At 37.8% G+C, this 17,824-nt stretch overlaps 2 protein-coding genes across 2 annotated transcripts; both read left to right on the top strand.

Moving 5' to 3' along the window:
• Positions 1–882: 882 nt before the first annotated feature.
• LOC145912683 (oxidation resistance protein 1-like) lies at positions 883–12,725 on the top strand. The gene is made up of 16 exons (XM_083000242.1): positions 883–1,514; positions 1,747–1,854; positions 1,949–2,086; positions 3,718–3,786; positions 3,862–3,943; positions 4,417–4,550; positions 4,941–5,113; positions 5,448–5,707; positions 5,907–5,970; positions 9,439–9,585; positions 9,660–9,781; positions 10,315–10,421; positions 11,632–11,760; positions 11,920–12,078; positions 12,150–12,319; positions 12,505–12,725. The coding sequence occupies exons 1-16, from the start codon at positions 1,452–1,454 to the stop codon at positions 12,644–12,646; spliced, it is 2,067 nt and encodes a 688-aa protein (XP_082856368.1). The 5' UTR covers positions 883–1,451; the 3' UTR covers positions 12,647–12,725.
• A 2,835-nt stretch (positions 12,726–15,560) lies between these two features.
• Positions 15,561–17,184, top strand: LOC145912694 (uncharacterized). Its single transcript, XM_083000254.1, has 3 exons — positions 15,561–15,739; positions 15,953–16,148; positions 16,281–17,184. The coding sequence occupies exons 1-3, from the start codon at positions 15,620–15,622 to the stop codon at positions 17,084–17,086; spliced, it is 1,122 nt and encodes a 373-aa protein (XP_082856380.1). The 5' UTR covers positions 15,561–15,619; the 3' UTR covers positions 17,087–17,184.
• Positions 17,185–17,824: the final 640 nt, after the last annotated feature.

Raw genomic sequence — 17,824 nt, 5'->3', positions numbered from 1 at the left:
CTCATCCAGGGTAAAAAACTCATTCTAATGAAAAACGGATTGGCGGTAATTTGAGTGTGTTTAAAGTGTCCAAAAAATGTATGACTCCTTGTTTGGTTTGTCTCAAGGCCCTGCTCAGACGAAAAGGAAAATGCGCAGCTTTTGTTCACGTCTTTCTGGGAACCCTTTGAATAGTTTTATTGATGCAGTTTGATTCGATTGAATAGGGAGCTGTGTTGGCCTTATAGTCTGCCGTGTCTCTGTCTCCTAAAAATGACATTTTTTAATGCAAAGTGGACAGTATTACATATACTAGCGCATTGTGTTATTTCTTTGAAGTCGAAGAATATTGTTTGTTAGTTGTTATTTGCCAAAAAGAAATTCACAATCACACATTTGTTCTCAGTCTATGTAGAATTTATTGTTACTTTCATGTAATTCAACAGGTATGTTATAGGACTTAGCAGGAGTGCACAGAAAGGGGGATAAGGATATTTCAGAGACAGCAATCACACATATGTTCGTTTCTGAGACTTTCTGTTTCAAGTTACCAAATGCGCATTTGTGGTTTAAAAAATAAAAACCTGCTTTTTTCTAGCCATAGACAGTGAACAAAAAGTTTACACTGCATAGAAACAGAAAGCAACGTTAATTGTATATGAATGTATAGGTGGGTGGTGAATTGAAATATATGCCAAAACCCTAAACGTTTGGGGTATATTTTTCCATTAGTTGATTTACAGCCGAGCTTCAAAATGGAAGGGATCCGGTTTCGATAATTATGTCAAGAATTATGACATTATACAGAGAATCCTGAACGCCATGTTGGCCATATTTGCCTGTAGGCTTTTAGCAGCGATCGCAATTCACATCACATGACCCTTGGCCGAACGTTATGGATGTATGTAAAACAGGCAGACAGCGAACACCTATGCCAGAATGTGTAGAAACAACTTATTTCGTTTCCAGCAACTGCCACAAAGGAAATCAGGCGTATGCGTTCTTTGCTGCGGCAGTAAAACTGGACATGTTGGTTATATTTTGCATTTTGTAGTTGGCGTCGTCTTGTTGGTGGCTTGTTTATAGTCGTGCTGTGCATGACTGCGTGTTGCCAAAACGTTTTCGCATGCTTGGTTAAGATGGTTTACCTTTGTTTAATCGTTTTGTCGCTTCCTATTTTAATTGTTGCATGGATGTGAACGCAACGAATTCAACATGACAATGCCCGATTTTGGAAGCCAATTCCTAAATTTGTTTGGTGTCAAGTTGTGAAAATGAAGATAGTGCACATATAATAACCAATGGTTTGATAACACTGTGTTTGATATTGTGGGTGTATGTTTTTAGTCAATCAAATTTCTGTTATCCCAGACAGTTTGTTGTATATCGGTCTCTGAAGATGTTTTAAATTATATTAACCTGGTGAAATTCATTAACTGCAACCCAAAGAAGTAGTATTAAGCTGCTCAAGCATGTTGTCATCAGAACAGCACACACACATCAACACCGTTCCAAATGGATGCCAGAAGTATCAGGTAAGCTTGGCAAAAAGTAATTTAGCCACTTTTGATCGTGCAGGCTGAGCTTGTATTGATACTCAACAAAACAATTGGGTTTGGCTTTAACAGCATGAGTTCCTGTCACTGAACGACAGCTATTTTTCTGTGTTGATAGTTTGCATCCTATTAGCTGCCAATTGTGTTTCTGTCAAAACTTTTACTGTACTTGCATGCCAAAACCACCTCAACATCCTTCAATATATATTAGGTGCAGAGTCGTGATACTCTCCGAAGCATTGCAGTAAATTTTGACACAACAACATCAAAAATTATGAAACTGAACCGACTTTCATCCAATTTGATTTTTCCAGGACAGGTAACATTCCAATTAAACATGAATGTTATTTGTCTTAGTTCACTTTAAGGGAAAAATATTTGTGAATATTCCAGGCTAAAATGTTTATTCCTAGATGCTGTTTGTACCTGATATCAGCAATGAACCTGGTTTCAAAAATGAAAACCAACCAACATCCTCTTCGTTTGATGGTGAATTCTCATTTCTTAAACCGCTGTCTGTTTTACCATCGCAAGCAAATAACCAACCAAATGTAAGTTTGTCTTTGATTTTAATCATTGCATATCCACATGGTATGATACAAAACATGAGACAGTAAAATCACACAGGAAAAATATTATTTGTTGGCAGGACATTTAAATTTATTAGTTTAGTCTTTTTAAAGGGAGGTACACACAGTCATTTTTAACAAAAATTTTAAATTGTTATGCATTGCGGCAGGGAAATAGGGGTGCTACTAAACTCTGCTCGTGCAACTTTGTACAAATTTAAGTATACTATTCTGTGATCAAAAGAAATATGCATCTATTATTCTTTCATATTTGACATTGGATCTGGGTTTTTTTTTCACCAAAAAATTTCTGTCAAATGACCGAAATGCCAGCAAAAATTTAGGACATTTTCAATTTATTTTGGTCATTTACGTTATAATACTTTCGTTCGCAAAAATGTAAGCAACTTGAATAATCTACCAGCCAATTTCCTTTGGGGCATTGTGTCCAAAATGGCTTTTATTTTTTGTGACATTTTTAAAAAAATTGGGTCAATGACAGACAAATGACACAAAAAAAAACAGCATTGGATGGTGGTTCCTCCTGTAGGAAAGTCTAAACCCAGGACTGGACTGTGCTCTGAGATCGAAACTCTGCAGCGGTTTATTCTTGGAAAAAATCGCAATAATAACCATCTGAATCTGATTATAATAGAATACCCTGTAATTTCATCACATGTTTTGAACATCATTGTCAGTTACCTAAGCTTGTAGAACATAGGTGGCTGGAATTTAACAATAATCTTATTGGAAATATTTCCACATGTATTTTTCGAATGGTCGCTCCCACAGGGCAAACTTTCAATGCTGGAATTTCGAAATTAATTGGGGGAAGGTACGTTTGACCAGATATGAAGAGAGATATCCATGCGTGGGGTAAACGACATACAAAAGTCACACAAACTCGCACAGAGCCGCACAAAGCTGTGCAAAGTTGAACAAAGCTGCACAAAATCCCACAATGCACAAAGTTGCTAGAGTACAGTTTAGAAATACTGGGGAAATAGGGGTTGATTTTGGAAAGATGAACCCCAAAATTATATAACTGTTATAATATTAACAAATTCACATTTTTGTCAGTTGTTACTTGTAAATACATCATAAGGATTCTACATATAAATTTGATGACACTTTAATGGAAAAAAATAAACTTGGTTTCCACGTTTAAACAACATTTTTCATCCAAATTTGTTTTACTGCCAAGCAAGTAAAGATTTCCATAAAAACAAGTAAAATTGAGGTGATTTCCAGTAATTTTCCTTCCCACTAAAAATTATAAATGATCCAATTGTATGAATGTTGAATGTAAACCAAGTGCATTGGCATGATGTTAAATTTAGTTTTTTGCCCAATACATGAACTTCCACAACTGATTTTGATAATGTTTGCATTTGAGATGCCTAATCTAACTACATGGATCTAACAAATGCATGAAACTCCTTTTTATATTACCTAAATTGATTCCTTTGTATCAGACATAGCTCAGTGTCCAAACCAGAGTTTGATCAGTATGTCAATTGTTCATTTCATGATTTTATGCCAAAGCATGGTATGATGTAACGGAAATAGAATTACCAAAGAGAGTTTGGAGAAATAAACATATTTTCTTTCAGTTTCAAACCATCATGTTTAATCCATTTGAAAGTGAGCAATCCGACCCAAACAGCAACACGGGTTTGAATGTAAGTTATTAAAACTATACGCTCAACTTAATCTGCTATACACAATATAATGTATATAAATATTTGGTAATGCAGAAACATACAGAACACAGTTTTGGAAATTTGATTGAATTTACTGCAATGGAAGATGATTTGAAATTAACTCAGTTGGAAAAAGGTATATTTACCAAGAAATATTTTAGTTAGTTTAAAAACAGGTAACATGGTGTTGGTTTATCTCTGCTTAATTTTTGTAATCATTAGACTTAAATTAATGAAAGGTATTGTATACTTTGATACCTGCTTTATTGGTTTCAAATACCTGCTCGTAAAAACATGGTTGTATCTTTGGCGCTAATATTGGCCTTAGCTGAAAAAAAAGATATATTAATGATTAACACAGACTATGTTTAATGTTCAAAATGGAAAATAAACGTTGTTGGTAGTACAACATTTCATAGAAAGACTACCACAAGACCACTTCTGTGCATAATGGTTTGTGTGCTATGGTGTTTGTAACAAGAGTGTGGGTAGTTTTGGACCATGTGCATAATAATTCAAAAATGTGGCTCTGCTGTTGCAGGTGGTATTTTTATTACTGCTTTTTAATATTAGTTGTCAGTGTGTGATGCTTTAGATATTTTTGCTCAGATGTTGTGGATGAAATTCATGCATCAAGAAAGCAAATAGACAGGGAACGAATTATATCTTGTGATTCAAATGCTTCAGAGACCTTTGAAGAAAACTTTCTTAAGATGAAAGTCTGCTATGTTACTCCAACACAGGTATGTAGAGTAACTAGCATATGGGAATAGTATTGAAGTAATATTGTATGCCTATTTTGTAAGGGAGGTTGTAGCATTCCACATAAATGTTTTGGTATTTCGTGAAGTGTGGGTGCAAAATGTCTTGATAAAATAAATGCATAAAACGAAAAGTATTCTGTACCAACTGATGTAAGTTGTAAATTTTTTGCTCAATAAGAGTTCTCACATATAAAAAATTGCAACCTGTCTCTACGCCTTTACTATGCCCACCCATACCTCACAATTTAATTCTAATTAGCAGTACAAATTAACTTGACAATGTGCAAGCAAATCAGATAAAAATTAAGGCCCATTTTTCAGCATGAAAATGTCAACAAACTATCAATGTTTATGTATGTTTGGCAACAGGATTCTGTTGAGGGAATTTTACTTGTCACACCGACCTCACTTATGTTTGACCCCAACCCACAAGATCCACTGGCTGTTGCATTTGGTTGTGACAAGTTTGGAATCATGTGTACAATGCCTTCAATCATCAGTGCTACAATGTTTAATGAAAAAGTCAGTGTTGCCAAATACAGGTACTGGAATCATTAAGTTACTTATGTATGGGTGTGTATATTTCCTCAAAACTTTGGTTAATATTACTTTGTTGTTACACAACCACAATAATTGGGCTTAAGAAAATAACAAACATCTTTATTAACATTATGTGTGCACATGGGGAATAGTTTCGTTTTCAAAGATTTGTGGAACTGATGCCATGTTCTTCTAATGTTTGTCAGGCAATTACTGTAAAAAAAAGGCTTTATAATGCCAGGGTATTGATTAGATTTTGTTTTGCAAACAAATGAAAATGAAACTGGACCACATACTCCATATGGTCAATGTTATTGTGTTTCAATTTGCTCACAGAAGTAATAGCTCACATGGAAGTAGCAGTTCAAAAGAAAAAGGTGCTTGTGTAACTGCAACCAAAGCCGGAAGTTTAATTGACATGCAAGAACATGTTGTGACCTCTGAGCCAGTTTCCTTGACGGAACAATTTGAATCCACTGTAAATTTTGATGATGCTGATCCTTCACCAACTGACAAGTCACAATATAATGAAACACAGGAGGATAAACTGATGAAAGAATTTCCACTTTTGCATCATCTTGCGAAAACAGTCGGAGGTAAAATGTGACATAAAATTGGTGGTCAATGTTTAGAGGTTTTGTTAGAATTTGCAATTTATTTATAAGGTGCGCTTAAATAAATTTTGTAAAATTATCCTGTGCGTATGGTATTGTATGATGACAGAAATGCTTTCTCGTAATAGCTAAACGGGACAGCTTTGTGCTGAGAATTTTCATACCTTTTTATGTTCACTAGAAATGATTCCTGGAACTGATGTAATCAATCATAATGATGATGACTTCCCTTCTCCTCAATCAAGGTAATGTCTATCCTACATGATGGTTATGTATCAAGTGCAAATGCACTTTTCCTGCTTCAATTTATTTATGTGTTCATTACATGGATCGGTTCAATGAAGTCTGGGTAGTAATTTAAAGAAATGAACTTTTGCCAGGTTGTTGCTTATTGACCAAAGTCCCCAGGGGGTTGTGTAGAAGGACCAAACCACAGCTGTATATTGACGCATGTGCTGCTAAACTTAAGCTTAAGTTACAAGCACTTATCTGATTTTTTAGTAAAAAAGGCTATGTTTTATGCATTCTGCTGGAGGGCGCTATGCAGCTCTGAGAAACTATGCTTTTACCCCTCTCTGTGATGTGTTGCTATTAACAGCTGCACATAACAGGCAAGGGAGTTTCCAACTATTTTTTAGTTGGTTTGGTTGTGAAATGGTCAATGGGGCAGATATTTCTCTTGCCTAATTTATCAATCTTGGGAAATGTAATTTAACAATTACCCAACACAAAAATATTTTGTGACACTTCTTATATGTCTTTGGAATATTATGGGATTGTCTGTAAGTCAGCATATACCTGATGTAGCACTTGCAGTGTAATAAATGTCAATCAATATCAGATTTTTGTCATTCAGTAAACCACATTTTTACACCACTTTCTGCACTGATAAAACCTTAATTCAAAGCATTGAAAGATTGTTCTTATTTTGTAATTAATATTTTATTGTGCGGTAACGAACGTAGTTAACCTTGGCGCACCTATACAATATGTTGTTGTGTTCAAAGCTAAGTGAAATGCCAAACAGTTCTTCCCAACTCCAATACCAAAACTTGCGTATTTTTTAACCACAACAACACTTTGTTGTTAGAAGCGATGTGCGTAACTTCAATTCATCTCCCAACAAAAATTCCGAGTTTCTGACAAACACGGGAGCAACAACACAACTCCCTACAACCGTTTGCTGACGTTTTAGTTAATTTCCATTTCAGTCATAAGATTGGTTTATTATCCCCTGTTTTCGTGTATTTAGGCAATATAGATTCGACATGAGTCGATAAATGCGTACACGGCTTTGTTGCAATTTTTTTGGTTTCTTGCAAAATGACATTTTGTCTTGCAGTTAGAACTCAAACCTTGTATTTCGACAACGTTAGTAAAGGTTATAGTCTGTATCACACCTAATATGGATACTCGCATAAATTATTACCGTCGCGCCCCGATACAAAAAAGAAATGTATGTTTCGATCCAGCAGTTGCTGTTTTAACCAGCTGTAGCTGTGCGATAGAAGTGTGTCTTGCATTTACCACCTTTTTATCAAGAAAGTGGCAAACGTCAACTCAGGATGCAGATTGTTTGAATTTTACTAGTTTAGTTTTTTGTGCCGTTCAGTCATGTGTTTTTAATCAATGTCCCAATATTATGTAAGAGGTTTAGGAAAATAGCGGTTATGTGTAAACCTGCTATTCTATTTGCGACGAACTGCATTATTAGAAATATTTTGTTGTTGCCAGGATATTAATTTGTATAAGGTCGCTTTCGTTGATATGAAATAGCCAGTTTCCTTGCGTGTGCACATCTCCAGTGTGACCGCTGAGTTTGTCTAAACTGATCAGTTGGTGTCTTCTGCATCCCTGCTCGTTCTAAGAAAGGGAAACACGACAGGGTCAACTTGGGTCGGCGCAATCACGAAATAAAGATTACACCTGCGTCAAAATTGGGGGCGACGGCAAAATTTTCCATAGGTTTGCGACTTTATTGTAGGTCAGATGAAACAGCGTTCGATCCACTGTTGCCTAAAAGTAGTTTTGTTCGATGTGGCGTAATTTTTTTTGATCCTGGTATGTAGTATTTATTTATGTATTTTTATATACTTTACATATTCAAGATTTGTAACAAGACGTTTTCGCTTAATTGCTTTTCGCGTAATGCCGATTACAATGCTGCTCTGTTCTATAGTGTTTTGTCGAGTTGGTAACTGTTTGCATTTGTGTTTAGTTTTTTCTTGGTTACATATTGATGGACCCACACATGTGACGTAGGATGCCTAAGTCATAATGCACGGGAATCATATTCAACCAAATTGCGACGCGTCACAACCTTTTCCATGCGTTCGGCACGCGGTTTGATATGCGTCATAACCGGGGACGGCAAACGTGCAATGAAAGGGTGATTTAATAAGGTGCGAATATAAAACCCATGCAAATCTCTGCAATGTACGTATGGATGCAGTTGTGACATTATAATACTCGAGGTTTGCTTAATAAGGCGAAAACCGGCGCACTTTGCACCATGTCGATGCTGAGTAATGCCGGCAAGTACGGAAGGGTCAGATGAGGTCTTCGTTCATGGGTCATTCAATATCTGTTGTTCGCCACCGCCAAGATTTGCCAAAAATCGGCGTCGCCTGTTTATTGTTTTCGGTGGCTTGACTGTTCAGGCTTTTTGCATCGTAAGCACAATCGGAGGCGAGAGGCGTTTACGTGTGTGCTAGAGACACGGTGGATAGGCACACAAGCCAAATGAGTTTGTCGGGTTATCGTCGAATCTCTCTTTTCTCCTCATACTGTCCATAGGTCACTTTACAATGTTCGTCGGCTGCCCACAAGTCGAGCGCGTGTTCACTTCGTGAGCAGGGAAACAAGCTCGATGGGCTTTAAATAAAGGTGCGCTGCAGACGCGAAAGCGCTGCATATCAATCAGTGCAGCCTTATTGCCGATATGTACATAGTGCAAAATTGTTGTTGTAAGCAGGTTTTAGCTTGGCCAGGTGTATATCAAAGTTTACATTGTATAAGACAATATAGTTTTTATCAATAAAGACTTAATGAAGTTTTGTAAAGCCATGTCTCAGGCATTGTATTGCCGGGGTTGAAAGTGGTTCTTCTTATTATCAATACAATGTTTATCGTGAGCTTGTCTTAGTGATGACCAACTGTTAGTAAATCTGAGCATTTGTGGTTTTACTTAAAAAGGGCAATCTGGCCTGCAATAACAATATGCAGGGTACAAATACAAGCCGAAGCTAGTTGTTGCTCGAACCAAAAGCATTAAATCGCCAATTAAATGTCGCCGCCAGGAAACCGTAGTTACTGCGTCGAGCGAGACGTGGTGCAGATTTGAGGGGTTGTGGAATCGGCTGTTTCGAGTGATAATTCTTGTCAAATTGAGTATAGACAAGGTGAACTGTGTCCGACCGTCCATGTTGCAGAGAATTTTAAACAAATAATTAATGTTTATTGCTTAGAACGTCAGCTCGTTAAAACTTTGCTGCGGGCCAAAAAGTTGCGCAATCCTGTTTCCCACGTGTTACTGCCCATGCGTCAGATCAGTGTGACGAGTCGTGATTGCTTGAAACGACATCCCGCACTTTCGCAATAACTGTATTTTCAACCAATACGATTACGAAACTGTGTGGCAGAAATAGAAAGAAGTGTTTTGAGAAGTGGAAATGTGATTGGAAATAATTATTATGTACGTTTGTGTTTGATAGGGACAGCATGTTTTTCTGTGTACGATCAAAACTACCAATGATGAAAACGTTTGTCCAAAATAACAATTTGGTCGAAACATCAGACGAAGATGCACAGCAAGATGACGAACCTCTGAAGGAAAGCTGGTTTAAGGTTCAGAAAAGCAGGTGAGATGTTGTTAAACCTTGTGGTAATCATGCTCAACCAACAAAAATAAATCAACGTGTATTATACCTTTCAGGTCGGATCAGTTGTTAGCGTTTTTCATGCAATGGACTCCAGACCCTTACGCTTTGGACTTTGCCGAACAACGTGGATTCGTCATCACCGACAGAACATCTAATGATGGCAATGCTCCTACAAGTAAGTTTTCAGTAAAACTGACAAAGGCAGCGCCGTTATCTAAAAATAAAAAAGTGTTTTTGTATTACTCAGTTATAGTTGGTTGTGTCTCACATATTTTTTTTATTTTTTTGTAAATGTTTCCAGAATCAGCCTACAGGCAATTGTAGCAATACTATACTAATTCCATTTAAAGTTTATTTGCTTACTGTTGTATGTAGCAATATACAGGTTTTAAGTAAAACTACTTTATTATTTGTTGATGCGAATAATTTGAAACGTGGTGTTGGCCGCGTTGTAAACATCCACGCCTATTTACGCCTTTTTCTGACCTTTAAATGTTTACACAAATGTTTTGCACAGTGATGTAATCTCGTGAAACTTTAAACATTACGTCAGAAAAGCTGAAAGATCTCACGCGCCCCGCAGTCACGTGATAGGGTGTATTTAATACACACCACCCTTATCCGATTTCATTTAACAAAATCTGGGGCAGTGAAACATGAGAGATATTGCGCGAAAACGTTTGCTGATCAAGAAAGTCTTTTGCTCAGAATGCGAGAGTTTGGCAGAGGAGCAACGCGGCAGAACTTCAACAAACGCCTCTCTCGAATTCGTCGAGGACTTCTTCAGCGACTCGCAAATAGAAAAAGAGTGGGAGGTAAGCGCAGCTGTTCGTTGACGCGTCACGAGCAGGGCTCGAAATTATGATTTTATTTTTTTGTTGTGTTTTTGTTTGCATAAAAGATACAAAATGTACGGTTACGGACAATAACGTAGTGATTTATTTTTTGCCGCTTGGTTAGTATAATAGGGTTGAGAGACGGTTTATGCACAGCTGTTGCGCTTTTTTAATTTTGTGCCCTGCGCTCGTTTTGTTTCGCTTGAGGAAGCGTCACATGATTTTGCGTCCTTCAAACCAAGCATGCTCGTGGCGAGTGTTGTTTCTGAAGCTTGTTATATGGTGTTGCTCAAATCAAACTTGACACTAACAGCAGACAGTGTAGTTTTATTTGAAATGTTGGCAGTCAGTATGTGCAGCCACTGCCAGTGGGTTCTTAGGACTGTAATAATCGTGAAAATCAATTGATTTAACTGGCCTACTTTCGCAGGGTAGTAGCGGCTGTGGTAAAGGCTTCCAGTGTTAAGTACCATGTTGCTGATCACCTTCTCTGATCACGGTTCGAGTTTTTGGCATTTTGTACCGTTTTTGATTGGTGCAGCCTTGCTTTTGCATGGCAAAACACGAAGAAAAGTAAAAGCGTTTTTGTTATTCCTGCTCACTGTTGTGCGAAGATGTGTTTGGTCACTGGTCCAGTTGACGCGGCGGAAATTGCCATTGCGTGCTTTACGGACAAAAGCAAAAAAAGAAAGCGACCTCAATGCAAACATTGATAATGTGGAGAACGTCAGACTTGTGTTGCCCAAATCTAACGATGAAAAACCGATACTACAGCGCTCGGGTGTCAAAAAAGTACATGGCAATAAATCATTTCTATTCATATAAGCGGTAGCGGAAGCGGTATTGATGCGCGATAACTGTTAACATGCATTATATGTTTCACAAATGGTTGTGAAATTTAAAAACGCTTATTTGCTTTTCCATGTGTTTTTTCTATTATATGAACGCTGCAAACATTTTTAGTGGTTTCATCCGCGAAAAACATGTGAGCAAACAAGAAGTTTTCGCGTGACATTGTATTACTTGTTAAATACAAACAAGTTTCTGCGTTAGGGTCCATGTTGCACGAATTATACCATCTTCCACACTATATGGAGAGATGTAAACCCAGATATAAGAGCACTTTATAACAAAAGAATTACCATTGTGGTCATCTAATATGGATTATACAAGTTGTTGATTGTTTCAGATCGTGAGCATTGAAGAAGCAAGACGGCGATCTACGTTTAACGCCATTGACCTCGCAAACGATGATACGTCGCTGATGCCCGAGCTTCTGGATAGTAGCAACCTCCTAAACGACTCCAGTGTTTTATCGGTAAGTGTAGGCAGCTCTGCATGTATCTAATAAAACTGTAGTGTTGTGTGTTTCACTATACCGTAAGGCACAAACCTTATTGTTTTTAACTATACTGTAATTAATAACCTCTGTTACGAATGTTATTTTTTAAATGTTTCAAACGTGTTTTTTTTTCAGTTATGCAAAAATTTGCCAGCGCGATGTGTTGGGTGCCCGTGGAAGTTGTTGTACAGCACATTTGAACACGGCATGAGTCTTCGCACTTTATATCGCAAGATGAACAAGGTGTCGGAAGATTCACCAACCGCTATCATTGTCCAAGACTCCGAGGGTCACGTATGTACTATTTTCTGTTGACCTCTAAATTTCATCTTCGTTTCAACTAAAGTTATATTGACATTGTGCAGATATTCGGTGCCTTTTCGTCCTGTCCACCGCAAGTGAGCGAGCACTTTAAAGGCACTGGCGAAAGTTTTCTATTTACTTTGGAACCGACGTTAGAAATTTTCACATGGAGCGGCGAAAATATGTTTTTCATGAAAGGCCACAGCGATTCTCTTACGATAGGTGGTGGAGAGTAAGTTTGTCTTTTGTTGTTTTGAAGTTTTACAAAAAGTTTCTCAGAATTGTTGAGAGGTTAATTAATGTCAAAAAAAAGATTTAGGGCTTTATGAATGTAGTAGAAAGCAAACTAAGTCTCTGTCTGCCATAATGCTTAAATTTTCACAATGTTCAATGAGAGTATCTTCTTTGTTGTTTCAGTGGTTTGTCGGGTTTGTGGTTGGACAGTGATTTGTGTCACGGAAGTAGCCACACCTGCCTTACTTTTAACAATAACCTCCTATCTTCGTCCGAAGACTTTTTTATACAAGGAGTTGAGGTCTGGGGATTTTCTAACACGTGATCTTTGGGTCTTATGACGTCACAATTTCCAACCACGAGGCGATTCGACAGTCGTTGTTGTTTCCGCTTCGAGAGCAAAATTTACTTGATGTAGATGGTTTTGCCAACAGCAGTTGGATAATTGCTTAGGATTTGGCAGATGTGATGCGTACAATTGTTATTTAACTTTGCTTTCTCCTGCTTTGGTTAAGTTGAGAAGATTTCGTTGTGTCGTGGGTGCATGTCATTGTTCTCTGCTATCATTTACAGACGCTCAGTTTTGGGTGTTGCAACACACACAAAAAAAAATTAAGTCACAGCCGAGAATATGGGAAACCTTGGGCTTAACAGTAAGTGTTATTTGGATCCTTATTGGGTGTAATAATTTCCTGCTTTGAGTCTCTTAGTTACTCACCATTGGGCATGTAGCATTGCGCGTTACTTTCCACTGTGTGTTGCCCTTCCAATATATCGATTGTCTCGTATACCTTCGTGTACATTCTGCAAAATAAGTCCTCTTTGTACATGTCTATACAGCGATTTCGTGCAATGAAACCTGCATTTTCACATATCCGGCCTACAGTTATGGCATGCAAATTACAAATTGTTAAACTTAACTATTACAGTTGCTAGTTTGTTTTGTGCAATGTGCGACAAATGATACATCAACAAAACTCGGAATATAGAGAACAGTGCTTGGTTATTTTCACTTGAATGGGATTTTAACGTTTCTGCAGTGTACAGCAGCAATTCTACACTAAGAAATCTAATGTAGCACTCCATAAAAAAAATGTGTAAACCTGATCTTGCTATATCTTTGTGCAAGTTGCACTCCTCGTGAATTTGTGAAGGACATTAGGTAATTTTTTGCTTTTGAGAATGCAAAGTATCCCAACTACTTCGTTTTTACAGCCAGGTGCCGCTAGACTACAGCAATAAAGAGTTGGTTTGACTATCTGCACTTCTCAATAAGACAAGAAATATGTGTCGTGTTAGCATGGTCCCGTTTATTGAACAAACCTACATATGCCACCCACACATGAAACAGCAGTAGGAGACAAATTAAGATAAGAAAACTTTGTTCTGGCACTTTTGGAAATATATGAAACATTTCATTGAGGTGGGGAAAAAAATGACTCTGCTGTTTATGCAAGGAATGTTTTAAAAGAAATATAAAATCGTATTTATATTGTCTCTAATCTGTTTTCCTGTCAAGTCACTTCCGTGCAACATTATATGGTATTTATAAAGTTCAATTGAAATGACTAATCGTGTGTTATTGCCCAATATCCGAGAGATCGAGTTATGAAACATTGTGTTTTTAGTGGCATTGTTGACACTGAGACATGTTTGTTCTGTGACAGACTTTCTTTGTAGCAAAGCGTTTGGATCGCCGATACAAAGCAATTACCTTCTAAACTTAGATGCCTTTGCAACAATAAAACCTGTCGACACTCAAGAAGAAAGTTGTTTTTGGAATGTTTATGCTTCCGAATTATTGGAACCAGCACAAACGTAGTTCGGTGCTTTTTGTTCGTTATGTGAAAACATAGCAACCCTTAAAGTTCGAAATCAATTGAAATGTGTAGAATTTCTCTGACGCCAAGCTGGCTGACTTGATGTTGGGTACCGATGCAGCTTCGCTTTCCTAATTTAATTAAACTATTTTGTTGAGTTGAAACAAGGCCTGGGTAAGTTATTACTAACATAGCTTTACACATGACATCCACTAAAATGCCCTATAATGTAAACGAAAAATATGCCTTGAATCGAATCACCTTTTTCAGTGGAATCTAAAGAGGCTTCTTCAGTGAGTAATGGGATGATTGACAGTTTCGGTCTTGAGTGAAACTGTTCAGAAAAAAATAACTTTTAAAATATGAAGCACTGTAAAACTGGCGGTAATTTTTAATTTAATGTTTTTGAGTGAAGATGTCGATTTTCTGGATATGCTTAAAATTCCTTATTACTTATAACAATCAAATTTTGTTACTTGCACCCAGCCCTAGTGAATACTTCTATGCCCGTTGGATTCGGTAAAATTCGATCTGGAGTAAAATGCAGCCATTACGTGATCTTTTGTTTGATTGTATTGATTGGCGACGGTTTGTTGGAGAACAGTCGCACATTGTCAAGCAAGCAGCTCCACAAATAAGTTCAGCGTCTGCGAGCGGCGACCTGGAACACTCCGCAAGGTTCAAGTGTCCGTTCTTGCATTATAATGAGCGTGCTGCGCCCTGGTGAGGAGGGCACTTCGCGAAACTTTCGCCTCATCATAACAAGGTCAATGGCGGCGCAAAAGCCATGTAAGGGTCGGGCAAAGCACTCCTTTCGGCAGCAATTTTATGTCTGAAATTATATGAAAGAATGCACCGCAGAAAGTGACAATGATGAGTGAAAAGATGAGTATCAGTGGGTCGATGTTAATTGTCTTCTGATATTTACATATATGCAAGATATGAGTGTGCATCTATTATAAGACCTGTCATTTGTTTCCTTGTAATTATCATAACGTGTAGCAAATGGCAAAAAAGCATTTTTCACATGAGCACTCTTGCCACTTATGAATATAATCCTATGTTTTGCGAGATTGAAACACGGACCATGGAAAGGAACGACGGAAAGGGAAGTTTATTATATATTTCGTAAAGCTTTTTTGTACAATTTTACGTATATATAATATTGCAGCCACCGAATGTTTATCAGTAGTTTAGGCATGTTTTTTGTAAAATGTCATATGTTTCAAAAATGCTTAGTAATATTTCCACGTTAGAGCCCACTTGCCTTCGCCGCTATCGGAAATATTGTGTGTAAATATAGCGAAGTTTTACAGTCGGCGGGTCACAGAGAAACAGAGAAGAAGTTCGACGAAAGAAAAAAGGGTCACATTCCAACTCATATAAAGGCTTCTTGGTGGATGAATTCGGCATACTTTGACCAATGCTCGATGCTCGACTGGGTTTGATCAGCAAAAGTCTTTTGATCGCAAGCAGTTATGTCTCTGTGTAAACCGTCATCTTTTGCCGAAAACAACCCAACTCTTCAACATGCTAACAAACAAGAAAAAATGCTTCTGGACAAGAAGGTGCAGTTCATGCACAGACAAGAAAAACAGGTCAGATTTTGGCAAAAATATCATTGAAAATTTTTATGAAACTTAAGTTCTTATACATTGGTTTAGTTTTTCTTTGTGTTGTTTAAACGAATATTTCATTCAACATTTACTTTCTAACAATATTAATCGACTGTAGTTCAGTAATTGTGCTTTTCGATTTTTGGGAAAAAATAACAAATGACTCGAAACTAATCAAACTGTGTTTTTCTTTAGACAAAGGCGTTTGTTTCTACCGACCAACAACTGGTGTTAAGACGCATGAAAACCAACCTCAATCGATCGGTGATAGCCAGCAAAAAAATTGCAAAGCTTAGATCAGATACATCGGCCGAGAACTCTTTGAAATCCGATCTTTCACAAGACTTGCGGACCGCCTGGTCGGACAACAATCCTCTTTCTTCAGAAGCAGGTTCGCCACAAATATTAAACTCCCTGTCTGGTTAAGGAATCGTTGTAGAAAATATATTTTCATTCGTATACATTTTATAACGTTCTTATATTTTTTTGTTGCAATCCTAACTTGTGCAAATTATAATTCCAGTTCCTTCCATATCAACCCAAGAAGCACTTCCAGCATCAGTTTCAGTTCCGGCAGCAGTCTGTATTTTGCAGTCACAAGGTCGCAAGATAAATCCTACCATACTTCGCAAAGTAGAAAACCTGGAGCAAACAGCGACCAATCCGAATTTACTGAGCGTCCCAAAAAAGTTCAACTCAACACAATTGCCGGTAGCGGGAAACAAACACAGAAGAGGAAGTGCTGCATCCACGAATTCGTCTGGATCATTTCGATTGATAAAAAAGCGACCGAAGAGGCAGCAAGTTGCTCCGGCCACCATACACGTTCGGCCTTCGTCGGCACCTAAAGCACCAACAGTTATTGCGGGTAACAAAGAATTCGCAACTGCCATGTGGGTGGCAAGTCAAGAGCACGGATCCACCCGGTTGCCCGCTGTAAAATGCAGGCCGCTGTCTGCTAAGCCAAGCATGGGAAGTACATCAAAACGCGATAAAACAGATGCAGCCCAAAATCAAGAAAATGAAGGAGAAGGTAGTCTGGGTGGGGTTGTAGTTCTTGTAACTCCGCCAGATTCGCCCAACTTGTCTGATCTTCGGATATATGAAGAAGCGCTAACCACTCAATCCCTCGACGATCTTTTGAAAAAACTCAACGAAGCAAATCCTGAAATATCGCTTGTGGACTTGCATCGTGCCACCGTCGCGACAAAAAACTACCCGGAGAGAATTAAGCAGTTTCTCCGCAAAATCTATAAGTACAAGTCACCTACGGCAGTTATCAGTGTGGACTATTACGCATACCGCCTAAATGCGACGAAGACCAAATGAATTGTTGTCGTTATTGCTTATTATTTGCTTGCTGTGTTTCGTAAGATGTGCAACGCTACTTTTACAGTTTTACTTCACATTAATATATACGTTTTGAATGTTAACAGTGTGTTTAAATATTTAAGGAAAGATTGAACAGAAACCACAGTAATCAAAAGCAAGTTTTCATGAAACATGAGTATTGGCGACATATTGGCGATAACAGTAGAATGGAAGTTTAAAACTGCCAACATGTTTCCCAGATTCCCACATTGCGCCAAACCTTATCGCAACTTGTAAATAGTGTTTCCCAACAATGTATGTTCAACGTGGAAACAGCCGGCTTCTAGAAACCTCCCCAGGAATGCGTGTACAGGGGAAGATAAGCGTTTTGGTAATGGCTAAATCTAGCTGGATGTAGTGATCAACCCAATCTTTGTAATGTTTGCATATATGGTCTTGAAACAAGATTTTTTTTACGATAGCGCCCTTTGAAACATATTTACGACCACTTTGTAGGCACCGTAATATTCCCCCACAGTCCGTCTGTCGAAATCCACTTTACATATGTTACAATATCGCAGGAAATTGATCAATAATTGTTAGGTCACAAGTTACTTTAGTATACAAGAGCTTGAGAATTGATTCTGGGAATCATTTCCCATTCTGTTGCAATTTAGCCCTGAAGATTTCCACTTTATTATAAAAACAACTTTCTAGAAACGAAAGTTTCCTAGACAGTTGTTAGTATGCAAGAGG

This window comes from Ascidia mentula, chromosome 8 (assembly GCF_947561715.1).
Source record: "Ascidia mentula chromosome 8, kaAscMent1.1, whole genome shotgun sequence".
Taxonomy (NCBI): Eukaryota; Metazoa; Chordata; class Ascidiacea; order Phlebobranchia; family Ascidiidae; genus Ascidia; species Ascidia mentula.
This window is presented reverse-complemented; position numbering and strand designations above follow the sequence as displayed.